Here is a 27,760-nt window from a genome sequence, read left to right as displayed (position 1 = left end):
CGTTTTCTTGTAAATATTGCGATGATCTGAAGTTGGTGCGCGAATGACTCGATGTCCATGAAACTGAACAAGCAAATTCAGTAAGGCAGTAACGAAAAAATTTCGTACGAACAACCTTAATCGCATTAAATAGTTACCAGTGGTACCAAATTATCTTGCAATTCCAACAATTTTTGTCACGCCAGCGGTTATTTTACCGGCATTTTCTATTACCTATACCAATAAACGAATGAAATTCTCCTCGGTGCGTGTTTGGAATTTATCTGAAAATGAAACGGCCGAAGGGATGATGCTGACGCGAACATCTCACTCCTGCCGTCTACCGGCTCGTGTTTAAGCATACCTAATAGCCAAGTGTGTCTTAATTCCTCGCATAGTTGGCGCAGTCGCGTCGGTAAATATTTCCAGATTGGCGGTCTCTCCGAGGGTCCGGACGCGCCCTGAAGGTAGCGAATGCGAAAGGGAGTTTTCAGGGCGTTCAATATCGTTGCCCCCATTTCCCGAGCTTCGGTACGACCCTTGCTGGCTATATATACATACATCCGTAAACGGCCGGTCAGTCTGTGATCTGCAATTAATTCCACAGGACGCAATTTGCATCCAGATGTTCCGTACACTCGTTACTTTTATTTTCACTTTACGCAATTCGATGATTCTCCTCGGGAGAGAACGACTGAAATCATCTCGACGCCGAGGGTAAATATAATTCCGGTAACTGCTACAAACACAGCGTTGCTACGTGACGTGATCCGGATATATTTGCTTTCGAGAATGAAAGATTAACGAAAATATACTCACGTATATAATGTGCATAATCGTGGTTCACTTATCAAAGATCCATGAACTTTTCGACTGATGTTTAATAATGTATCAACTGGCTTTTTTGCGATTGTCCAATCCGTCATACACTTTTCAGGTGGTCGGAAATTGAGAACCAATGGCATGAGTTCGGTTAAAAAATTCGCCTTGTTATTATTTCCTGCAAGATTCAATTTTTCAAATCCTTTAAAATCATTAGTGATAATATTGATGATTCAGGTTTTCCGGAGATCGTTAAAGTTTGTTTTAAAAGTGAAGAACTTACCATTTCTTATCGGAATAACTCCGCTTCTCTGAGTCTTGGGTAAAAAAACTTGTATCTTGTAAACAAAAGAAGTTTGTTGAAGTACTTTCGTACCCGCATTTTCTTTACCCTCACGATTAGAGATTCACTCATTTCTGAAGCTTCAGTGGAATCTGAAAATCCAAAATCAGACCAAGGGTCAGCCAGTTTATAAAGCTGTCATTTTTTTATTTTCAGATAGTTTTTACAGATCAGCGCAAGTCCATAAAATTTCATACGATTTTCCCGAGGCATGAATTTGAGTACGACTACTGTTTACACGCTTAAAATATTAGGTCACGTTTATTTTTAATATCAGTATTATTTGACAGTATGTGAAAAAAATGAACAAACAACTAAATCCTGGTTTAATTAAATGAAATTGATGTTTGAAAGGAGTGGTAAAGATTTGCACGATAAACGGAGGTGAATTGCATCGATGTCGCCACCTGAACGAACCCCTGCGACGAGCCCTGGTCTTCGGAGCTTTATGGCAGCACCACGGACTCCACGACTACCTCTTCTCTAAGAATGACGATCACGGAGGTATCGCAAGCCCGTAGCGTGTTTCCCGTTTCACGTAATACATGATATTAGTTCCCCGGATAGTTTGAAAGTAGATTTTAATCTTCGATTTATATACATTTCGTAGAAACAACACGTAGTTATGTATAATATTTGCCCGCATTAGATGGCTAGATTTACGTACGTACCGTAATCAGGCCGATGAATGAACAATTCGCCTCGCAGTTTGGTGTATTTTCAGTAATGTGTGGATCGGGGTGTTTCAGAAAAAAATTATTTACGAATCTCCGCTATGAAACCCCCAGAAAGTTTATCAAGGCTAAAAACAAAGGTTATTTCAAAAAATGAGCGCTCTACGTTATGTGGAAGATCGCGCTAAGTTGATTTTTCACTTTTATACAATTTTTCAAATTCATGAAGAATCGTGAGTACGTTTTTTTTACTGCTTTCAGTTGAACACAAATGTCAGGAAAGGAATAATAATTGAAATGCTAAAACGTGTTTCTTCACAAATTCAAAAGAATGTGTCAAAAAAAGTGAAAAATCAAATGAGCGCAACCTTCCACGTAACGTAGAACGCTCATCTTTTCACAGAATCTTTCTTTTAACGTAAGTAAGCTTTGTAAGGGGTGCAACGGTGGAAAATCGTGAATCATTTTTTTCTGAAACACCCTGGTGTGCATACCGAAGCCAAAAAGTCCCCAATTTCAAGTTGCAATGCGAATAGTCCTTCGCACACAAAGGAGAAAGAAAACCTGAATTTCACGCAATTAGCATTCTTCATACTTTCGCGTTGATCTCGTAATGAAATCAACCGTTCCGTACGCACACGTGACTGGAATCAACCATCAAATCCATCCAGCCCAAGTGATACGAGGACGAAACAAGTTGTACACATCATTTAATACACACCGACTTTGAGCGCAGCTGCGTCGGGTATGAAAATGCTGCAGCTATGATTATTGCGCGGGATTACATATCTACGCAAATAATCCGATAATTCCACTAACGCGAATGCAGTGATCGAAATTAAATCGTGTCCATGTACAACCGGAGATGACCTATTTTTTTATATTATCACTCGCTTTTCTCGAGGCTTTCTAACAGCGTAAAACGGCAGTGGCAATCGGCGAATATGGTTACAAAAGGATTAGCGAAACATTTGAGATGCCGCAGACAGCGCGATTCGTCGGACTCTGGAGTCGTTTAAGAATTGTTATCAGCGCGGCATGAGGTTGGAAAAGAGTTGCAGGTCCATTGGCCAGGATCTCTGCAGCGATGCAGTTTGCTTTTACTTCCTCAGTTTCTCGGTTGGTTGCAGCAGAGAATCGCTGATCTCTTTCATCGCACCTCGCAGTCGCCGTCTTTACATACATTCATGTACATATATATATATATATATATGTGTGTGTGTGTGTATGCGCGTGTGTGTGTATGCATAGCTACCGAGCGATATCAGATTAGCCGACATTATATATATATATATATACATATGCATACATGTATATAACGCATATCTCCGATTCGCTCTCCCGTTGCGGAAAATAGCGCGAATGGTAAATTCTGGGCGCGATAAGTTATATCATGGGTGTGGACCTTGTCCGAATGCGAAATGCACGCTGCTGTCAGTTATTGCGGATACGTAATGCTCGCGTAAAAATTGCACGACCGGTTACTCAGCCGACACTGTCTGTAGCTGGTACGGTTCTACACTGACAATGAGATTAAAGATCTGCTTACGCGACTTTTGGCCAACCTCACACCGTGATTCAGTGCTACTCAAGTTTTACTCCGATCAGCTTTGTACTCGCGAATCTTTCATTTGGTCGTTGTTATTTGGCTGGAAAATCCGATAAGGAATTTGTTTAGCATACTTGTAATATTGATGTCGTGTCTTTGTGACAAAGAAAATATAAATTACCATCAACTCTTATTAATTTATGGGAATCTTTGTCAGAATAAAAATTATATTTTGATCTCGGTTTAGAACGATCTTATTTAACCAAAATTGATTTTAATTTTCGAATCTGAATGCGAATACTTTCATTTCGTACAGGGTATTTGAATTATCACATCAAAAAATCCGTGAAGATTCTTCATATTTTGTGAATAAGCACGAAATTTTTTAGAATCTGTAAAGATCCGTACGAAATCTAAATAATCTCTAGTTTTCTGAAGTTTCCTTATTACATGCCAGCAAATGATCGTAATTTTATTTATTTACTTTCTTTGCCTGAAATTTCTAAATTATCTGATGAAATTCCGTACAGTTTTTCGATGTGAAACAAAGTTCTCAAAAATTTCGTTTACATTTCCAGAGTCTCCGGAATCTATGCGGACCCTAAAAATTTTCGAAATCTTTTTTACCCATGATTAATTTTTATTTACCAGTCGATTTTATTGCCTTGCGATATGCGGTTTGCAACAGTGAAACGAAACAGTTTAACTGCCTTCATTTTTGCTTAAATTTATCCCTAATCACGTAACAGCAACGCAGTTTGGTCGATGGGAGAGAATGAGGTTCTGTTTCATCCACATGCGTCTTTATTTGACTTAAATAATCTTGAACTCACTGAATCGTTCCTCGATACTCGTGGAAGTATTAGAATTTAGAGAAACAGACCGCATCCGAACCACGAAACGAAATTCATCTCTCTCGATAACCGAGTCTGCACACATTACAGGTGTATACAGATTTTGTTGTCAATCCTAAATGGATTGAAAAAACACTTACCGCAGGCCAAACACCGAAAACTCTGATTGGCGAGCTTCCAATCTTCACTGAGCATTATCAAGACCGAGAGAACTCTTTCTGTACGACAAGCGGTTCGACACTTTAATCCGATGCTCTTTGCCTCCTTGCCGCAAGAGTTTGCAGCCATGGAATTCATTTTTTATCCTTCTCACTTTTCACTCCAATCGTAGAGGCCCAGACTCCGTTCACCGCCTGGAAGAACATGATTCATCGAATTCTGAACCTGTTAGACAATCCATTTGCTTGATCGAAATTTTATTCGACGTTCTCTTGTCGTCTTACGATTTTATTCGAGATCAACCACGCCCGCTCAGCCTCTTTTATAGGAACGATGCTGCGAGATATAAAAATTTCCGTCCAATGATTTCGGCGATAAGAAGACATTGTTGAAATGTAACGAACCTCGGGCAAGAATTTCTCGAGTAAATCGAAGTCTGAATTCGTTTGCGTCCTGGTCCAAGAAATCTTTCCCGGTACATGATTTTCAAAGCTTGCAGGGTGATGCGTAAAAAAAGATTCAAGACCATCTCAAACGTCTTGGATAAAATTTTTCTTCTATAATCGAACGAATCGAAAATCAAAAGTGTTCGGATCAATTTGATAGACCTTTAATCGTCGCTACCTAACAACAGTCTCAAGTTGAAAAAGGCACGACTTTTCGTGACTCAAATACCGCGTCGATCAGACTTTGATAACGGAGTGTCGAAAACGACATTATGGCCTGTAATTAAGAATAAAGTTCGGCACTAGCTTCGTCACAGGATCGACACGAAGCACTTGCGGCTAATAAATAACAATTTAGTTCATATACACAGCGGACGTTTATTATACCGGTGTAACAGGGCATGAATTATGCGCCTATAACGTATGTGTATAATTATAAGTTAACGCTTGATTGCTGATTCAGATTGCAGTCTGTACCTACTTACATTTGCAAGCGATGCGATGCAGCGAGTGCCGTTCACTTTCGATACGCGGTGCGGTGTTTCCACTGAAGCATGAAGGGCTCGAGAAAAGACGTGGAAATCGTTGTTTTTCATGAATAAAATTAGCGGACAAGAACCAAGGAAAATATCGCGGACAGTCGGATCAAGGCACGAATTCCGAAGGAAGGATTGCAGAGGCGGCGAAATTCAAATTCGTTGGTTCGTTCCAGCTGAGCGAAAGAAAAAAAAAAGAAGAAAAAATCGAGTGACGTTAGTCCCTCTCGATTTACAGTGACTAATCTTGGATTCTTCGCACTCTTTCGCCCATCATTTATACCCAACGATACTGATACCGGCGTTAAGTGGCCGTTTTATCGGGTCGGACGCGATCTAATTATATCAGTAGGTGCGTTTAACTGCCGTCGAGCGGTCTTTCTCCGATTTCCGAGGGGCTCAATTAATTCATAATGCCATTTTCAAGTCCGTTAACCAACTCGATACGATGATAATTTAAACGTTTATTAGTGTACGGGTAACTTAGCAGATACTCCAGATGTGGGCTCGGTTTGATGTTATTGACGTGCATTTCTCTTTCTAAAAGGAACTGCCCAAGTTTTAGAACGATTTTTACTGTAAAAAAATTCTGTCGGCAAGAAAAGACTTGTTTTCTTTGAAGAACCAAATCTAAAACTTCTCAAACGACATGTTTTTGAGGTTTTAAAAAAATAATTAATCCTATGATTTGATGATAACGAAATTCAACTTTTTATTTCTCATTTTCCCAATCGATTCAACCTCGTTAATTGTCGAATTATAAACGCTTTTGTAGACCACGTATTTTCAGGTGATATATAATTAGATTGAAGTTTTGTCAATAATCCAGCGTATTGCCTGGAGCAGAGTAATTTCAGGAGGTTAACCTCGACAGCCAAAATCGAGTCCGGTTGTTTGTTATGTATAAGAATTTCCTCGTAGAGTGATACACACACACACATATAATATATACATATGTGTGCTTGCGTACATGCTTAGTAGGAGTAGTAATATCCCCTCATGTTGTATCGATGCAGAGCATCATTTTATCAATAAATGGGATTTCCTCGTAATTGATTGATTGCCGTGTTATTAGTTGTACATTGATATGCATAACAGAGGATGGAATCCAGCCATCCTAGCCGAGCTGACACGACAGAATAGGAATTGATTTGCCCTGTACCACTTGACTTGTAATTTTTAAGTTAGCATCGTATTTTTAATTCTGGATACTTACGACTTCAACAAGAAGCGTTTTATGTGTCAACTTGTTCCCAAAATTGATTCAATTTTCAAATGAGAATTTCATTTCAGTTGTTTACCGTATTATGCAGAATAGATTGGAGTCTCGTAGATAATTGAAATAAAGAATAAATTAACGCTCACAGTACCGATGAGTGTTTAAGAAAAATCGTTACTTCGCACATTTGGGATTATTCAGAAATTCAATAAACCATGACGAATAAAACATACTCACGTATTTTGAAAAGTCAACTTCTTGAAGATCATTAAAAATTTGCACAATAATGATTTTGTCTCCCTGAAGTTTCGTTACTTCAACGTTAATAACTTCAGCCTCGCGTATGTATTTCGATTTGTTGCATGAGAATTGAACGTCAGAAAAACGGGGAAACTGCGGAAACGTAACGTGTCACTGTTATCTCAAATTATCAAGTTGATTTTATTGCCATTTCGAATTAATCCACAGCAATACCCGATGTATTGTAATTTTACGAAACACGGTATAATTAAAATCTACGAACCTTGACGCGAAGAAGAGTGACATTTTGCGTCCGTGCCGTTTACCCACTTTCGGAAGCGCTGATCGCATTGCAAAGGGGAGTAAAATTTTCACGACTTTTGTTACGCGGCTGAAAAGTTCGTATTTTTCATCCCGATTATTTGAACTCTCATTGACATTTTCGCTAACGTTCAAACAGACCTTCTGTTTCACTTCGACTCGTTCACGGTTTAGAAGATTGGAGACCAATTCCTTGCGTCGTTTGCCCGCGAAAGTTCACGTCAAGTTTTCTCATTGAAGAACACGAACTCCTTTTAACGAGGCGACGTTTCTTCAATCGATTTCGCATACCAAGAACAAGGTAATGGCAAACACTTTTTCCAGGAAAACGCAATTTTCTCCCGCTCAATCTTAAACTTTTCAAAAGAATTCCCGGGGCATTTCTGATGGTAAATGCAAAATGATAGCCTCAATCTGAGGGTGCGTCCGGCATAAAAGAGTCTGAAGAAAAGGGTATCGAAACAAAGAAAATGGTGAAACAATATGGATGAAAAGCTGTGACTGAAGTCGATCTGCAGTTGAATTTGGTTTAAACAATATTTCCTTTGATTAAACTAATTCTTCGACGTATGAACCTTGCCTCAAGATACCCGATTGTGAATAATTTCAAAAAATTCTTTTCAACGAAGTCATCTCAAAGCGAAATCAACGCTGGTTCGTCAAAATTGGCTAAAGAAAACAAGATTTCGACATTCGAATAGCAGAAACATGATTCAACTTTCTTAGAGTTGTAAGCAATTTCAATTTTCGGTATCCTAATCGATTGTTTTCGAGTTGTTTTTTTTGTTCGTGTTTGGAAAAGATTGTTCGAGGAAAATTCAATTTAATCAATTCAGTTTTCAAGCTTTGCCTTGGTTACGTTTTAATTCTACTGACCTTCGAATTCGTTTATCGCATCGTTGAATACAGCACCCCCACTCATATGTTGATAATTTGATGTTTTTTGTCACAGCATGGATCCTGGGCTGGTGGATGTGCAAAACCGTACCTTACATCCAAGGCGTTTCGGTTGCGGCTTCGGTCTACAGTCTCGTCGCTGTGTCGTTAGACAGGTGAGTGAAACAGCATTCGTCTACATTTTCCATACCGTTAGTCTGATTTCTTCCAATTATCTAAAAATTTATCTCGCCTAGCCCAAAACGTCCGAATCGGACTTGCCAAGCTCTGCTGATTCCCTCGAAGCTCCGCACGTTGCGTCGCGTCAATAAAGTTTCCAAAATCTCCGGTCACTTACCGTAACAATAACGGTCGCATCTACGTCTGTTATCACAGCGTCGAAACTTCTGTTTGTTATGCAAACTTGCACAGTATTGAGCAAACGGCTATATACCCACCAACCAGTAGATGATTAGACAAAGGTCTAGACACCTCGGTGAGACTACTGCCTCATTTTGCACTTTAGCTCGACGGTATTACAGGGGACGAGATGCATACGTCTGTCGGACAGAGGTGAATAACGAATAAGAATGACGAAAAAGTAATCGATTATTTTTACTCCCGTGAACGACGCAATACAATATCAATTTACGTGATTAAAGTTTCAATTATTATCACTGTCTTACTTATTAAGTACCTATTTGATACAATGAGTGAAAGATAAATGAATGCTTTCACCTGAAATTGAAAAACATTTTGAATGAAGCTCGAAATTATCAAAAAACTTTTCCGCTATTAAGACTACATACCGAAGTTTATGAAATTTTGGTACATTGTGCAACGTCGAAAAAAAAAAAAAAATAAATACGAAATAATCGCTCAATCGATTTATTTTATACCGATTCAATCGAGTCGTGTTAGATTATTTTTTTTCGACTCGATTAATCGACGCATCGATTATTTTCAGCTCGGTGGGCATCGGTAATAAAGGCCCACCTTTGAATGACTCTTGGAAAAATGAATATACCGACTAGCTGCAGCAGAACCTTTTTTTGCCACCTTAAACACCCTCGAAATTCCCTCGTTTTTGCCCCGGGTTCCGAGTTAACCGAGACGTTTCTCGAATAACTAAACGATCCTCGTAAATTTCGGCGAATATGGAACGGGGGTTGAGGGGGTGGAGAGACGCCCGGTGCCCCCTTGTTTGGTATTTAATCGCTACGAGGGGTGAATAACGATATTCCCATACGATCGTAGAAAATCCCACTCTCTGCAGACTTCACCCCGAACCACTCTCGGCATCTCGGTGCTAAATGTACAATCGCTTCGCATACATGCATGTATATATGTATATGCTCAGTTATCCACTCACCAAGGTGGGCATATTATACATTCTATCCGTCGTTCAAGATCAGACTATTTGTACAAACAAGATATTCCGGGCAGCGTTTGCATCCATGCAAAGGATCTTCACCGCTCTATTTCGTAATCCATTTTGTGCGTTCGCCTGTGTATTTTGTAATTTAGATTCATGGGGAAAAGCTGTTTTTTCGATAGTTTTTTGTTTTTTTTTTTTGTCTCTTTCTTTCTTTCTTTGTTTTTGTCATACTTTGGAACAAGGTCGAAGATTAGTTTTTGTCGTACAAAAAATTCTCTCACAGTGTAGACTTCTCAGCTCAGGTCCGAGAGATGCCTCGCAGCATTTGACTTTCTCCATTTTAAATAGCGCGTGTGAGAAAAAAAAAAAAAAAAGCACTTACCCCAATTTCTTTGCTAGATTTTTTTCTTCGTTCCTACAGTAACAGTGAAATTTTCCGTTCCCTGCGAATTATATTCTTTGACCTGAGCGGAGAGAAAGAAAATTTTTAACTTCGAGAGAATATATTTCCAGTTCAGCGAAGAGGGACGTGTAAATTATTTTTTTTCTTCTTCTTAGCCTCTTATTTTGAGCAAGTCACTCGAATAGATTTATCCAGGTCCAAAACTTCGCAAAATATTTTGGGCAAAAATATTCTCAGATGAAACCTTCGTATAGGTCGGGTAGTATAATTTTAACCTTTCGAAGTCTTCAAATTTTTTGCTCTCCAATTCGCCGACTGTGTAATCGCCAAAAGTCAATCGTTCCCCGTCCCGATGCCTGATAAGCTCGTTTGCATGATACGAAAAAAGCTTCTCTCCCACCGGGTCGAAAGTATAGCTTTGAAAAAAAGCACACACAGTTTCTTAAAATGCGGGGATCGATGTGTCGGTGAGTTTGCGCAAACTCTGGCGATAGTCAATAACAGATTCGGCTAATATTGACCGTGTTAACAGCCCGGTGTTATTAATAATGTCGTTAAACAAACGGATAACGATCAGTCTCCACCTTTATTTGCTGACATAGATATATCACGAAATCATTTTTGCGATCTTGGATTAAAATTTATTCGCTCGCGATTCGTCCAGGAATGATATTTTGTACGCTGAATGTTCTTTTTTTGACGATTTTATTTTATTTTTTATTAAACATCGGTTCTCACCTGACAAAAAAAAAAAAAAAGAACACTTCTTCAACAACTTCAACTTTGCGGGTGAGTTTAGCGAGAGCTAAATTTACAAAAATATTTGGCTTGTAAAATGTAATTAACTGCGGGCTCCAGTTTGACGTGAGTGCCTTATCGTTACTATTACCGAAAAAGTATTTCAGTGCTTCTTCTGACGCGACTGTACTTGGCATTTTTCTATTCTTTCCTTTTTTCTTTCTTTTTTTTGTATAGTTCGCTTGCTCTGCACGAACAGCTAATAATTATGTTCTAACTGTGCTACGAAGTGAATTTATGCGATCAAAGTTTCCATCGCGATATAACCACCACACCGAACCCAATTACGAACACCGATTCAGCACCAACTTCTCCAAGCCACTGATTGCACTACCGTTTTGTGAATGTAAAATCGATGCGGAATTGGAAATTTCAAATTTATGCTTTTCTCACCGTTTTTTTTTTTATTTTCTTCACGATCGACAAAGGCAATAGTTTCTCAGCTAGCTAACGGTCGGTTAAATCCTTGCAGGAATTTTCGAATCGTGAAAATTCCATAAGGTACTTTGGAAAAAACCTCGAAATATTGGGAAACTTCATCTCATTTCTTTACGATTGTTCCAAGCTTTGCCTATTCGGGAAAAAACGTTAGATTCGAATTCAAATTCGCAGCACGCGAATTCAAAAAGTGTACCTTCGAAACTTATCGCAACCTGCGACTGATTTCAATCGACAAAAATAGTATTCTTCCAAAACTCTACAGATTTTTCTAGTAAATTCAAACACGTTTCAAGCGAAGTATAATTCCCTCAAGGCCAAAAATGGAGCCTAAAATAAGGCGGCGGTCGGTGCCTGAAAATATGAAAATAATTTTAAGGATATTTAATCGACGATGAGATTTGCCTGGGCACTCGGCTCGTTTTACAACAAAGAGGCGCTCGTTGACTTGGAAGTTTAGGGGGTCCGCAGTGCGGTGCTCTTATTCAGCATAAAGGGTAGATATACGTGAAAATTATACCCGAGCATAATTCGAAGGGAGGCATTATAACAGGGGGTAATTTTGTGCTCGTGCAAATAGCAGCTATTAGAACAGGGGAATTGAACGAGTTCCGGTGTAATTAGCGTGTCGGTAATAAACTTTTTCCCAAATTTGTGATCCGCGAGACTACAGGCGGCATTCGAGATCGAGTTTAGAGTTTTTTAAGCGGACGTTTGATCGCCGAGTCAAGTCTCGTTGTGAAACGAATCGCCCAAGTTCCCGCGTTTATATATCGCGTCTCTGGACTCAGGAGAGCGCAAAACAGGCGTGCCAGTGACCCAATCCTTCAACCTTTGCCTGTAAATTGCATAATGTTTCTGCACGTGTAATACCTGCGGTGCATAGGCGTATAGAATGTAACACTCGTGAATTTTCAGGCACGGTTTCAACCTTCCGCCGCGGTCGCATCGAGAGTAATTTCTAGTTGTCGTTAATGCACAGTTTTTTTAGTATATTTTCATTACTTGGCATAAACGAGAAATATTATCCTGGCTACGGAATGAAGATGAGTTTTGTTAGTCTAACCAGAAGATGAATAGTACGTGTCACCATTCTTTTTGATAACGGTCACTCGGATTATATTTTCTTCTGGCCATTGAGATAATTTGACGTTAGTGGAACGATAAATCGACGTTAAGGCCTCATTCGAGTAAAATAAGTTCCGGAAACTGAGAAAATAGATTCGACGTTGCAATAGCGAGAAAACGAAATATTGCCAACTATAAACACTTTGTATCAGGATCTTCTGTAATTCCGACAATATTTAAGCCTCGATTGCAATGTTACCCGTTTTTACTAGAATTTTCTAGTCACTAGACATACGAAATTCTTTCTATCATGTTTGGCCGTTTTATCATTAGGCTGGCGAATATCGCAAACAAGACTGCAATTAGTCGGATTACTGATTAATGATCTTCATCTGTGCGGCTAAGGTCCGAATACAGGCTTGCACATCATAGTGCAAGCTGTGTTTCTCAAATTTCCCCATTATCGATCTCGAGTTCTTGCCTTTCAATTCAGCGCGAAAGATTTGGCACGCAAGTTTTTCGAGGTCTCTGTTTTCTCCGCAGATTTATCGAAATTCGATGTATCGTCGAAGCTGCACAGTTTCTTCTGTAACCTAATCAGTATCTTGATAAATTTTTGTTTCGCATTAATTTTCAGGGAAAATTGCTCAGTCGTGAGAAGCTCGTACGCCTTTGCAAGACCGTTTCTACGCACGAATCCAGAAAACAACGTGGCATTAATCTTAAGCATTCTTTTTCGTATTCCTGTTACTATGTGAAAGTTACATAAAAGCTCATTTCACTCTCAACCGTGCAGCAGGCTTATATTTTCTTCAAATGTTGGACGATTTTTCAGACAAGCAAAAAAGGAGAAGAATCAAAAAACAGAAACCAAAAAAAAAAAAAAAAAAAAAAGGAGTGAAACTGGAGTTGAAGTTGTTACACGAGATGAGCTTTTTATACAGTCCCACTACTTTGGACGGGCAAAAAATCAGTGAGAAAGAATTTCCAAACATTTCTCACTTGCCCGATATTGCAGAATTTCGTCGAATCATTTTTGGCTAATTCAATAAAAAAAAAAAAAAAAAACGTCGCTGCGTTTTTTTTATTGAAAATAACATGGCAGAAGAAGTGGAATGAAAATTGAAAAGGGTCAGAATTCTGGAATAAGAAATATAAGCAGAGTGTATCCACGCCCATAAGAAATAACAAATACGATAAAAATTCAGGCTTTACATCGGAGGATACGAGGCAACGCTATCTTCAACTCTGACGTGTGACCCAGCCCATTTCATCCCTCTAAAAACATTTTAAAGCCCTACAAAACAGCCGCCTCCACACTCTCGTATATGTTGCATTATAGTGCCCTTGTCGTAAAGCGGAAACGTAATATTCTCTGGATTCTATTTATCGGAAAAAGTTACGTCGCGACAACTTTCTATACACTGCAGGAGTTTGAAATTTATTATAATTCATGTCAAATTATTGCCCAAAGAACACGTGCTTCGTCTCCCGGAATACTTTTACCCGAAACTCGAAACCGACTTTATTCGACGAATGGAACGATTTCTACAAGGAAGACGATCGTTTTATGGGAAATACTTCCACGGCTTGTGGCTATAAAAGGGGCGCGGAAATCGCTCGAAACTCTCCGCTAATTTCGTTTACATGAAAATCGTCGACGTTACGTTTTCTTTACCGTTTTTCCGTTTTTTTTTTTTTTTTTCTTCTTCTTTCTCCCTCAGCCGCAATGATGGAAAACTAAGAAAAATATTTTGCGTTCAGGTTTGACAACGCGCGGAAAAATCTACTTCGCTGAGTCAGCTAATTTCAAGAAAATTAGTCACAACAGCTAGAAATTGACAAGTTTAATTAACCAACAGGTTTGTTACGTCGAAACACGAATTTGCTTGGCTATGCTTGCAAAACTTTGACAGCAAAAAATTTTCTCCGACTACATTGGCACCAAACTTACTCGCTGATCGAGTCAGTTATTTTTGTTTCGTGCAAAAATTCACCGCTCTTATCCACGAAACAAGGCACTTCGAACGGTACCTCGAAGCAAATTTTAGGAACCAAGGGACGAAGGTACAAAGAGTTCCGTTCCCTGGAGTCGAATGTGGAGGGACAAGCGTTCGGGAGTCGATAATGTCGGCAGCGAGTGGATAAGTTCGAAAAGGGGATTCGGGGGGAGAAAAGCCGATCAGGTGACCGATCCCCACCAGTGCAAAACCGGCTGACTCAATTATTCGCAATATGCCGTCATCTGGTTTGTTGACCCACGTGACCAAAAATTTTCCATCCAATCACCGGTCATTTTTTCAATTCAAAACCACTATAAAACCCCGGAGATCCGATGCAGAGGCACAAGCTTACTTACCTCCAAGTAGTAAACTCCTCTCTCATTCAACATGTTCAAGTTGGTAAGTCGAAACACAGTAATGAAAACGCGTCAATCGCCAAAGTCTCGGTTACACGCTCGATTCGTTTCTTCGATTCGTTACTAGAAGTGTAAATCATCCAGTCAGAAAAATGCAACTACTCTAAAATCAAAAAGGATCATAAACGACTTCGGGACAATTTTATTCGCGCTGTTATCTCGTCTTTATTTCCAATTCTTATCCTCGAACGCGGGGACCAAAGTACCGAAAAAGAAAACTGGCTATCGCGGACTCGAACAAGAAAACAAAGAAAACGACAGAGACAATCGGGAAAGAGTGCGCGCAGATCTAATAGTCGATTCCTTTTCTCTTTGTCCAAATGATAACTCGTTCCATGTGCACGCACAGCGTAGACGATAAACGGTGAACCGGTGCCATTCACTCGGTCCGGGGTTAATAAAAAAAAAAAAAAGAAAACGTGGTTGAAACCACTCAAGCATGGGATAACCGCTCCGGACTCCCTCTGAGCGCTCCGAGTTGTTTCGTCAAAAATGGTCCCACACCTCCTCCTTTCCGAGCTCGATTCTCACCGGGTATGATTCCCAGGTCGTTCTCGCCGCCGTCCTGGCCGTCGTCGCCGCCGTTCCCGGGGGCCATACCGGAGTACCGATCAGCTGGGGCCACGGACCCATCGTCGCCCCCCAGGTGATCAGCCACGCCGTCCCGGTCCTGAGGGCCCACGTCGTCCACCAGCCGATCGCCCCGGTGGTCCACTCCCCGCCCGTCGTCACCAAGACCGTGCTTGCCGGTCACGGATACGCCCCGGTCCCCGTCTGGGGCCACCACTAGGCGTTCAATCGGGTTACGCAATCAGGCCCCATGCCCACCGCAATCCACCGCCACCTGCAGCAGCCCTCGATTTCCTTTCGCCCCTCGACACCGGCGAGTAATCGTCGACTGCCGCGATGTCGAAGGGAGCAAAAATGTAAAACAAAAAAATATGAAAAACAATTTATTCTCTTATCCTCCGACCCACCCCCGCCCCCCCCCCCCCCCCCCCCCCATAGCACTGATTCGGAAGATGTTTAAAACGCAATTTTTCTAGGGTGAGAGCTTTTTACTCGGAAAGCTTTTGCGCTGTTAGCTGCGTTGTGAAATTTGTCATTTTATCACCATGATCATCTTCACTATAATAGGCGTTTCGATCAAATTCAAATAAAATTTCTTTTTTAAACCTTATTTTTGTGTGATTATACTTTGCTTTTCCACGATTACCCTGTTCGTTGATTCGATCGTTTTTTTTTTTTTTGTTTTTTTCTTCTATCGTGAAATCGCACGGTCGATCAAATATCCGAGGCAAAATTTTAAGCGGTTTCGAAATTGCATTGCGGTTACGTCTCGAATGTGAATAAATTTTGCCTCGTTGAAGATGTGAAGAGAATATTGTCCTTCGAAAATTCTTCTCGGTACAGATAATTTCATTCACAGTTATTACAGCGAACGCAAATCGACCGAGGCGAGCTGCAATGATGAAGTAAGCATCCGGGAACCCACTCGAATCGCATCCATGCATTCGAATCGGCAAAATAGTTGGCATTTGTAACGAAACTGACAAGCAAACGAACCGCGTTAGGCAAAGTAGGAGTAAATATCACACGATCGTGAGTAGAGGAGTGTAATTTTGAAAGAATGGTGAGACTCGCGAGCGTGCGACATTAAAAGTTATTTTTATCCTTTCGACAAGGTGGCCGGCGTCTATTCTTCGGTAAAGACATTCGCTACACCTTAGAGAAGAGTCGGATGCACGTGGCTCCGAGTGTGTGGATGGTAATGCAAAGTGCAATTGTCTCGTCACGTGAGGTACCCGGATTATATGCGCTCGACTGCGGCAGAAGCGAGTGTAATTTAGCCGAGAGTCTAGATTGCGACGGAATCGCATAAATCACAAACAGCTGCAGGGTCTCTGTCTCAATTGGTGCCCGACAATCCCTGCCTGTTACTCTCCGCGTGCCGATTACCCTTCATGGATATTCCGATAATTAACACAGGTCGTGAAAGAGTCATCGACGGACACGGATCGCGACGTGGGTGTTTTAAGAAAAAAGATCAACCTTCGGTTATTGTCTTCGCTGTTTGAAATGGCCGGGCTTAATTACCTCCGCTTATATCGGCTTGCATAATGATTCCGCAACTCCCGCGAAAACACGACGTTCATCTATCGTCGGTTAATTGAATCTGTCCTTATCTCCAAATTAATCGTTTCAATTAAACCTCGGTTTAATGACTCGCCCGGGTTCATCGCGATCGATGTATAATATACGGTGACTCCCGTGGTATAGACTTTGTCAAAGTTTGTGAAACAGAACTGTGAAATCCGATAGTAAGTCGGGACCAAATTCATTTCATCCCAGATACAGTGTAATCGAAATCAAATTTTTCCCCACGCAGTATAACAACGATAACGAATTATTCAATTGCGATGATCACATATGTGGTACAGAAAAATTTAGTACAATGTTGTTTCAGTGGGATTTTCGAACCAGTCGAGAACCAATGCCGTTAATTAATTTTGTAGAATTATCAAACACCTGAACAAGCTCGAATAAGACGTTATTAACGAAGCTCCGGTGTACAACGTAATTGATTCAAGAAAAAACGTCCATTGTCATTAATTATACCGATCAACGCTGCGGTCTCAGCGGGGTCATTAAAGCTCCTTGAAGCGTGTCGAATATGTTATATCGATAATAACCAGGCAGCTGCGGGCAGACAGCGCGTACTTACGCAGCGTCGTAATTGGATAACACCTTGCAAGCGGTACCGTAAACCAGCCTCCACGATTTAACGAATCGCCTTTATTTCAGGTTCCTGGCCATTTGGTGGCCGCTGAAGTGTCAAATAACGAAGCGAAGGGCTCGCATGATGATCGTGGTGATCTGGTTCATCGGTCTGACGGCGACGCTGCCGTGGCTGCTGTTCTTCGACCTGGTCGTGATATTCAGCTACGCGCCGGACGTCCAGCTCTGCCTCGAAGTCTGGCCGGAGCCGTTGGACGGATCGCTGTTCTTCCTGATAGGAAACCTGATGCTGTGCTACGTCCTGCCGATGATCCTGATATCCATGTGCTACGTCCTGATATGGATAAAGGTGTGGAAGCGTCACATACCGAACGACACGAAGGACGCCCAGATGGAGAGGATCCAGCAGAAGTCGAAGGTGAAGGTGGTCAAGATGCTGGTCGTCGTGGTCATCCTCTTCGTCCTCTCCTGGCTTCCCCTCTACATAATATTCGCCCGCATAAAGCTCGGCGGTCAGATAGACGAGTGGGAGGAAGAGATCCTCCAGATAGCGACGCCCATCGCTCAGTGGTTGGGTTCGAGCAACTCTTGCATAAATCCGGTCCTCTACGCCTTCTTCAACAAGAAGTACCGCCGCGGTTTCATGGCGATCCTGAAGAGCGGTCGGTGCTGCGGAAAGCTCCGCTACTACGAGACCGTGGCGATGATATCCTCCTCAACCAGCATGCGGAAGTCCTCTTACTACGTGACCAACAACAACTCCTCGACGAGGAGAGCGGCCGCCGCTCACGGACCGCCGGTTCACCAGGACAGCAACGTCTCCTACATCTTCAATCACACCGGCGTTTAAGCCTCGGTGAAACGGGCAGGCGAACTGACGAGAATGGAAAACGATTTATCGAAAATTAAAGACGAGGAGACGATTCGCTGAAATCGAGCCGATTTCCGCCTTCTCGAGTTTATTGGCTTGAACGAACCCCGAGGATGTACCCGGGGCTCATTGGAAGGCTGGTCCGAAGATTGTGTGCTTCGATCACCCTGTCGTGGTCGGTTGGTTTGTTCTCGGTCCAGATATCTCGACGAGCTGTTATTGTCGGCTTCGAAACGAGCCCGAAACGAAAATGGTTAATCAGATTTTCGCATCACGATAACGACAACGACAACAACAAAAGTAAGGATCGCACCTACCGGCGAGTACGCGATAAGAATCTCTGTAAGAATTCCTCGACGTGTTTGAATCCATCGTAAAAATGAACACGTCGGGCATGCCGTTTTACCGCGTCTGATACGGTCGTTGTTACGTATATCCGATTCCTTTCCAATTACCACCGTTTGAAGAAAAAAAAAAAAGATAAATAAATAACAATCGAGCATCCAATTCAAAAAAGAAAGAAAGAGAGAAAAACAAGTAACATTGTTCTACCTAAAATATACCTACTTACATATTTGTCGAAATGATCATACTATGTAACGTATTAACGCATACCTTAATTACTATACCTATATCCATACCATGTATAACGTCGTGTGAAAGCGTATCGTACTTTCTATAATTGATTATCTCAAGTTATAATTGGTGAACATACCATAGCTAACATACCCTTTAATAATATACAAAATATTCTTGGTAACAAAACATATTATACTACATTATACATACATATACAATACACCTATACTTAACGCGTCATATCCTATAATTATCATGTACCATTATTCGCTACGCACATTTCGTACAAAAAAAGAAGAAAAAATTAAAAAAAAAAAAAAAAATACAAAAAAAAACCAAACAAAATAAACAAAATCGAATAAAATTAACAGACATTCTAAATTATGCGTGAAGGCGAACGAGAAACTCTGTACAACTACATACCTATGTTCCAGACATGCGTAGGGGTTTGAAATTAAAAGCGAAAAAAGAGGAACGCTGTTTGCCGTTTTTTTTTTTTTTTTTTTTTTTGTTTTTCTAGTAGTCCGTGAAAACGATTGTAGGCGATGAGAATTAATACTCCGCAAACAAACACGGGTACAGACACACCGATAGTGAGTTACGGCCTGCACAGTGTTAGACACGCGTGACAATTGACCATGCGCGGCAACGTGTTCGGTTCCAATTATTTCCACAATGTTGAACAAGCTCGTGCCTACTGCTTAATGTTTATGGTTTTGTATTTTTATTTTCTGCTCGACCATGTCTATAAACGGTTAGTAAAATCGGAAATATTATACGCTAGGCGTACGTGATTTGAACAATTTAGTGCAAAATTGCAACACTCGTAGTACGAAACTTCGTCATTACGTTTATGATTATTAATTTATACGTAACATCATCCGCATTATTGATTATGCCGCTACTATGTGTGTAAAACTTGTTCCTTATTATCGCAATCACACAAATAGTCGTTGTTATTATCATTCATCCTCACATTCTCATTTTATGCCTATAATTTCACTCGTGATTAATTAAACTTCTTTTACTATGATTGTCAGCGTTGTTGATGTCGTTGTTGTTGTTGTTGTCGTTGTTGTTGTTGTTATCATCATTATTATTATTTGTATAATGTTACCACCGTTGCCATTGTGATTTATTAATATTAGGAATATCAATTTCCATTGTATAAATTGTGCGTTTTATTTTAATATTATATCGTGGTATATAAAACCTGCAGCTGTATGTTATACATTAATTGCATATTAATAAAACTGTTTTCGGCAAGTTGTAATTGAAATAATTCAGGTCTGAATAGGGACTTTTTTCGCGTTTAAATGGATCAAAAATAATTATTCATGAGGTATATTCGCGTAGGGATCACTGATTCGCTCAGTGATGGGGTGAAAAGTGTTAATACGTTAGCATCTGCACATATTAGACTCGAAGAACAATTTGAAAGGTTATTACGATAGTTTACTTACGTTTTGTTTATAGTGTAGTACATCTGGTAATTAACTTCTGATTGTAACAGAGGAGAGACAAAATTTAAGATATCACGTGTCTAATTTGCGTAATTACTACGATAAATGCTCTGCAAATCATTATGTATAAATCACTGACGATACTTTCTTTGTTCAGGGCATCCGTCCTAATTTATTATCTAATCAGTTTCACTGCGAATTTTAAAATCTTGCCGCAGGTTAATGGAATGCTTAAGCTAATTCACTTCACACTGCACTTATGATTTTTTCATAAATTTAACATTGTTCGGTTCATATCGTTATCATCATACCACCAATCGGCAGATTTGTGGATTTTAAATTAAAGAAAATGTCAAAAAACTTTTTCCTTGCAGAATAGTTGAAATAATGGTCCAGGTATGAGCCTCACCAAACAAAATTTCAGCTCTTGAATATTTTCAACAGCAAGGCTAATTGTAAGCTATTCTCGCTTCGAATCAATATAATGCAACTTTTCTGTTTTTCAACTGTAAGACTCAGTTCCAGAATTATCGGACAACTTCAATCGAAGTAAATTTTTCCGTCTGAAGAGAAAATTCGGATGGTATAATATTACTGATTGTGAGTTGAGTTTTTTACCTTATCAGCGTATAACATGGTTTTCACACAGTCAAATAGCCTCACACTCACCGGATGTTCCTGTAAACAAGAGGGTAAAAAAAAAAAAAAAAAAAAAAAAAAAAAAAACGATTGGACAACCACACTAATGTACTAAGTCGTGAAAACTATTTTCTAATTTGAAAATTTCATTTATTTCACACTATTTTTAAGCACAAGCTTCCTCCATACCTTGAGCAAAGGTATTTTTATAATAATGTTTATATGCATCACTGCTTATATTTAGGTACATAATATTTAATTTTATCCGTCATAACAGCAGTCTCGCGAACGTCCAATAACGTCCAAAAACTGTCACTTATGCAGGTGCCCCGTGAATGGAATTAAACTAACCACCATTTCACACACACACTTGTGTTACTTAATTTTCATTCCCAATACGAATAGCTACTGCTGACCATTAGTAACTTAATCTCCATCCGAGGAAATTTTCAACCGTAAAATACCGTTGCAAAAGATCGAGAGTCGAGAGAATCCTGACAGAAAGATAGCAGATTTTCTGAAATTTCCTGGAAATTTATAACTTTTCTATAAATGTTGATTAAAATTTAAGAAACTTTTTATTCGTGCATAAATTTAACTGATGATAAAATTATTCAGTCATATGAGAGAAATTTTAAATTTGATAGATGTCTTAAAAACGGGTACACATACATTCAAGTGTCCGTCAGAAAAATTTCAGCATCTTTTTTATGAGTAAAAGACGTAGAGACGTAATTACGCTTTTTCGAATAAAAAAACTTCACGATTCCTAAGTACTTTGAAACAATATTATTTCATTCGTCACCGAATAATCCTCCAAAATTTGGCTGGTTTCTAAACTTACATTTAAGATCTCTTCGTTTCTCCGGGAAAGTTGAAACGCTATATTTGTGGAACGACTATCTAGTGATATTCTTATTTGTGGAACAAAAGATTTGATTCAGCTAGTTGATAATGCATTTACTCAATCGCATTTACGATATTGAATTGAATTTTACACGTTAAAATCTAGTATATAGACGCTGCTAAATAAAACGGGCAAAGAGAGTAAAAAAAAAAATCTTGTCTCAGTAAATTGACATATGAATAAAGAATGCATGTGAAGCATGTTTGTTGAGATTGAAAATTATTTGCCAACTTCTCCTAGAGTATAAACTTAAAATACAGTGTTCGTGAGTTGAAAATTTACCCTCAAATTCACGGGAAACAAGGATTTTTCGTAGGTAAAGGACATCAGGGGATGAAAAGGACAGATTCTCTTATAATCGCAAGTTCATGATTTTGACACGTAACCGCAGATAATATGATAAAGATTTTTTATTTTCAAGAATACGATTTTTCGAGAGAAGTAGAGATATAGAAACTCCACAGATATCAGAGAAACCGTAAAATTTTGAGAAAAAATTATAAATACTGAAATTTATGTATATCCAAGACGGCAGAAAAAATTCAAAACAGCTTTTGAGCGTGATTCGAATAACCAGCGATCCTCCAAAAAATTTCACAAAACGAAGTTCGCGCAAAAGTTACGCTAGGATATAAAAATACGTCTGCTGGCAGAGGCCTAGAAGAGAAAAATCCGAGCTTTCACTCCCGAACAAGTGAACGAGGGATGTACCGAAAAACTTCGATATCAGGAGGAACGAATTCGAAGATTTAACACAGGAGCTTGGGCGAGTAATTCAATTCCCAATTGCAAGCCTCACGGGGTGCCATTTGCACCGGTCTATCATCGCCACTTATCGGGCACTGCAAAGACCCGGCAAACCGGAACCCTGGAACTAGTTTGTCCCGACAAGACTCTGGGGAACCTTGTACCTACACTAAAACCTGCTCAATTACGGTACAATAGTCCCGTATGGCTCCCCATGGCTCAGCATGAAACTCATGTGAGTTTGAAGCCCTCTGAACAACTTGTACAACATTGGGGCGATTTCCCATCAGCTCGTCTGCTCGTGACGAGTGCGATCTCGGCTTTTACCCTCATCGAATTACCGCGGGTTCCGTAATTAGCACATCTGATTATTTGCTTCAGGTTCAAAGTTAGGGGTGGTTTCAATTTCGACTAATTAATCTCACCGCGTTCGCCAAGTCGATCGTCAAGTTTCAACAACGAGGTATATCGCACTTTCATCGGTAATGGGTTTACAGCTGGTCATTTTTTCGAACTACGTTGCACCTTGGGAAAATTACAGTTTCAACTCCCGGTAGGGCTTGGGATGTGATTGTAATCGCCAAAGTCACGGGGTTCCGAAAATAGACACCCTTGTATATTATTTCTGACAACACTTGCACGTTAAACGAATAAAAGAGACTCGGAAAACTCCTCTATGGCTTGTATCCAGTCAGACGATATTCGAAACCTGGTGAGAAAATCCTGCTTCTCATGATTCAATTCACACCGTCACGTTACAATAGTAGAAATGTAGGATAATTGGTACGATCGCGTATAGAGCATATAAACTAAAAATGGTACGGCCACATAAAATAGCCCACCAAAATCGTAGATATCGGCTTTTGAATTATTTATCGACACTTGAAAGAAGCAATCTCGTAAAAGACGAAGAACAATTGGAATGAAAAAGAAAAAAAAAAAAAAAATTAAAGCACTTGATTGCTGTACAAAAAGCAAGGAATAGAGAGATAAAAACTATCGAAACAACATGAGCTATGTAGACATATTAACCGTGAACTTCGAATACGAATTTGATCGATTATGACATATCCACGATCTATCGATTCATCAAATATCTGACCACATAATATATTTCGTAAATTATAAGTGCCTGAGAGTGAATTAGTAAGTATACAATACACTTTTACGACGCAATAAAGAATTGCACGAAGCAATATATGACGTATAACGTTATATTGTAATTATTCTGCTGTTAAACACTGCGAACGGTATGAAAAATATTACAAAAATAACAATTATGTGTGCCCAGTTTGGTTAATTATCGCGAATTGAGTTGACGTAGAAACTTGACTTGTTCGAAATCGGTTGACAATGTGTGTCAGTTGCAAAGATATCGACGACAAAACTCGCGATCGTTATTATTACACTTACGTCGTCATTCAATAGAACCATGTTCCACCAATACATCGATGCAATATCATCACGGTTAAGTATTGTTAGTTCACGGTCAATATCCAAGTCCATCGTCTATATAAATATGCCCTCCTCATTCTCATTCGCATTATTATTACCACTCACGTTACGGGGTTTTTTCTATTCGTATAGATAATATAATATATTTTTGTTACAGTGAACGGTATGGTGTACGAAAAAAATGTAAAAAAAGCAAACAAAAAAAAAAAAAAAAAAAGAAATAAACAAAATCACACACACACACTATATATTTTTTAAAACTGTACAGTATACCCGTTGTAATTTTAAAAAGGCATGTATATCTTAGAAGATATAAATTCATGTTCAAAAATATCATTGAGTACAGTTGAAATGAGAATTGCGTAAAAGCATTCGCGCGCAATTTTTAATAATCTAATTTGAAAATGCGGCACTTCGTTACGAGACGAAAATTAAGTGTTCGCATGTACTGCGTTATATGTAACGTTGAAATTAAATTAATTTTTTTTTTTTTTTTCACTATCTTAAAGTAGCTTCTATATGTATTGTATATATATATGTAACAGGTTGACGAGTTACGTAATTATACGCAATTGAATAAAAAATTGCATCGCTTGAAATTGAATAGCACCATCCGTATATAAATAGCTATATCATTTGTATTACAGTAGGTGTAATATGTAAGGCCTAATTGTGACTTCTACGATTCTATTCAATGCTTGTAAGACGGACGGCACGTAAATTTAATGGAATATTGAATAACTTTTAACACTGTTCTAAGATGATTCCACGGAAAAGGAGTCTCAAGTTATTGCAAACATATTTAACCCGATGTCAAGAAACTCATCATCGAGTCAAAATGTCTGATAAATAGTATTCTAGAATTGTATTGTCGAAAAAAATGAAAGAAAAAGAATAGATCGTCACAATAATATACCTAAATCAAGAAGAGACAAAACAAAAAAGAAGAGTGCTGTTTGACTTGTGTAACTGGTACAAAACTGTAATTTATATATGTATGTGTACAATTTGTGACCCATTGCGTACGTATATAAACATTGTATGTTTAACGTGTATAGCTTGAAATTGTATTACCCATTATCTGTGTATATAATATGTCTGTATTTTCATAAAAAATAATGTTAACAGATGACCCGAGTAAGATTTTGGAAATATTTCTGATCAATGAATTGAAACATATAATAATATATAATATATTAAATAACGTAAGACGATGTTCAAAGTAGAAGGGGACGAAAATTGGTACAATACAATTTAAAATGTCACTCGCTCTTACACTTGATAAATTATACGACCTTGAATATAACTTGAATTCATTTCTAGCGGAATTTTCTGTTTCATTCTATCGAACAATTATGGAGCATACTGACAGAATAAAAAACTCATGCACGTGTATGAAAAAAAAATACTTTAACGAAGATGCTTGAAATAAAACGTAGTGGCTTAGGTCTTGTTCAAGTTTTATCACGCATGCAACTAGACGTAAGTTATGTATGACAAAATGCAGAAGAAAAAAGAACGATTCAATGCTGGATATACAATATTTACCGTTTTGAGATAAAACATTATTCTTGTGGGATGATATTTCAATGTAACGTTAGTTTCCATATTTATGCATAATTATCGACTTCGTTTCGAGTAAATCAGAACAGCCTGGCCTCCAATGAATAATAAAAAAGGTAAATTGTACGAGAAATACAGGAAATGAATAAGATGGATCAATTCGTAGAATCAAGAGTATAGGAAACGGTTGAGCTGTACGTTTTGAGAGAGGAACGATTGCGAAATAATTGTGCAGTATTTGATTATGTTCGATAAGGCATCGAAACTCTCCGTAATCTGCATGCATAAAATTATTATCTTTTTATCTCGTGTCACGATTAGCTGGAAAAAAATTTGTTATACCCTGTGAAAGAAATTACAGAACCAAAAAAAAAAAAAAAAAACAAGACAAAAGATTTTAATTATATGCCAATGAGCTAATCGTGAAGTTCGACTGGTTCAGTTTTGATGTATAGGAAAAAAAAATCAACATATATAAGATACGTGTTACGTGGATATGAGATGCTCATCCAATTAACAATGAAATAATAGAAACATATTAGGTAAGCTATTTGCGAACTGGAAGAAATATTGTATATGTATAACCATTTGTTGATAAGTTACACTTATAACGTGACGTAGCGTAATGCAAAAGTTATTTAATAATCAACTACACAGTGATGTAACTAAGCTGACTATATTATGAAATATATTTCAGTTATTATATATTATGCGTTACGTAGATGCTGGATAATTTAAATGTACGAAATTCTATCTAATTCATCGTGATTGGATGTGTAAACGGTTACATGGTTTCACCCAACGTACTAGGCATGAATATATTTCTATATATATATATATATATATATATATATATATATATATATATATATAAAAATGAAAAAAATTATAATTAAAAGTAAAACATTATTCCCAAGATAAGTACTCGATGCGATATAGTGTCACAGGTCTTGATTATTGCAACTAGACACCTTTGATCCAACTGATCGTTATATGTATAAGTATGATAATAATAAGCAAAGTGCTGAATAGTGCATTGCATTTATTAACTCATTTTCTTATTCGATTTTAGATTTTCTTTGAACAAGACTGTTATGCTACATCACTCAAATATGAAGCAAATATAGTACATAAATTAAATGTATTTTCCCAATAAACTAAAATAAATCATCTAGTCTGTCTCGCGTTTGACTTAATACGTCGAAGTCAGAGATTATTTTTACTTACGTAACACGTATAGATGTATACCACGTTCTCTTCCCTTCCATAAAATCTCCCGGCCACGCATATTCTTTTCCCTTAAAACGTATCGGGGAATGAATTTCTTCGCAAAGCATATCTCGTATCATCTTACGGAATATTCCAGCGCTCCGTTATCGACGTGGAAATCTGTTTTTTTGCTCAGCTATTGCTCGATTGTTCGCGATTCTACGACACCAGTGCACGGTAATATGGATGAAATCGTCGGTGCAGAGGATTTCTTACAATGTGTCATCAAGTACTCCGTGCACTTTGACAGTACCCGAATAATTGGAGGATTGTTTTTTCTTTTTTTTGTAGAGTCAAGCTTTTGTTTGAACTTTTGAATTTTGCAATCTAGAGCGCGGTTGAGACTACGGATTCATTGAGCCCAATATCCATATCATTACTAATTAAAAATTTGCGTTTGAGTGATAAATCTTGCCGAATCAGAAATCATGGAAAATTGGGTGTTTTGATAGTTCCTGTACATTCCATGCTACAAATTAAACGTTAATTATTTAATTTTTGCACGTAAATCGTATTTAACATTGAATGATGAAGAGGCTTCATATTTTTTTTTTTTGCATCTGTGTTTTAGTAGTCTACGAAAAGATAATCCGGTTGTAATGTTTCTCACTTCGTAATTTTTCAATCAAAATTAAAGCAGATTCTACAGGTCGGAAAAAAAGTACTGTGTAACGTCATTCACGCTCAAGTTTAGTTCGATAAATATCAAAATCAGTGAAATTCCACCATTCACCATCGACGCTCATTTTCCGAGTTTTTACCAAACATAAAACGTGGGAAATTCAGTCGCTCACGTTACTATTCCATTTTCTGAAAACGAATGAATAATGGTTGAATCAATTACTAGGACGAGACTTATTATAAGACGGTCAAAATTGGACCCGTGGAGACGATCGTGAGACTGATTTAAATCAATTCAGTTCGAAGCGAATGACAGATTCACATTACGGCAATACAAATTTGGATTACAGAGCTTGTCAAGAGAAGTGACACCGTCGCAAAAACC

The 27,760-nt window shown here is 38.6% G+C and overlaps 2 protein-coding genes and 1 long non-coding RNA gene across 4 annotated transcripts in view; 2 read left to right on the top strand and 1 right to left on the bottom strand.

The window, feature by feature from the left end:
* Window positions 1-26,334, top strand: part of LOC124177732 (neuropeptide SIFamide receptor) — a 75,804-nt gene extending 49,470 nt beyond the window's left edge. For both annotated transcript variants that reach the window (XM_046560477.1, XM_046560466.1), the window contains 2 exons: window positions 8,095-8,194; window positions 17,328-26,334. In XM_046560477.1, coding sequence (XP_046416433.1) covers window positions 8,095-8,194; window positions 17,328-18,111 — 884 coding nt within the window. In that variant the 3' untranslated portion in view covers window positions 18,112-26,334. The remainder of the gene's footprint in view (window positions 1-8,094; window positions 8,195-17,327) is intronic.
* Window positions 14,454-15,702, top strand: LOC124177753. Its single transcript, XM_046560526.1, has 2 exons — window positions 14,454-14,505; window positions 15,070-15,702. Exons 1-2 carry the CDS (start codon window positions 14,494-14,496, stop codon window positions 15,310-15,312), a joined length of 255 nt encoding a protein of 84 aa, XP_046416482.1. The 5' UTR covers window positions 14,454-14,493; the 3' UTR covers window positions 15,313-15,702.
* LOC124177762 lies at window positions 20,611-26,810 on the bottom strand. The gene is made up of 3 exons (XR_006869660.1): window positions 26,713-26,810; window positions 20,844-20,852; window positions 20,611-20,737 (listed from the first exon to the last, which is right to left on the bottom strand). It is a non-coding gene; the product is annotated as an uncharacterized LOC124177762 (long non-coding RNA).
* Between the last annotated feature and the right edge of the window lie 950 nt (window positions 26,811-27,760).

The sequence above is a fragment of the Neodiprion fabricii genome, chromosome 1, assembly GCF_021155785.1.
Source record: "Neodiprion fabricii isolate iyNeoFabr1 chromosome 1, iyNeoFabr1.1, whole genome shotgun sequence".
NCBI classification, from domain to species: Eukaryota; Metazoa; Arthropoda; class Insecta; order Hymenoptera; family Diprionidae; genus Neodiprion; species Neodiprion fabricii.
The sequence above is the reverse complement of the archived record's forward strand: the minus strand, read 5'-3'. Positions and strand labels throughout refer to the sequence as shown.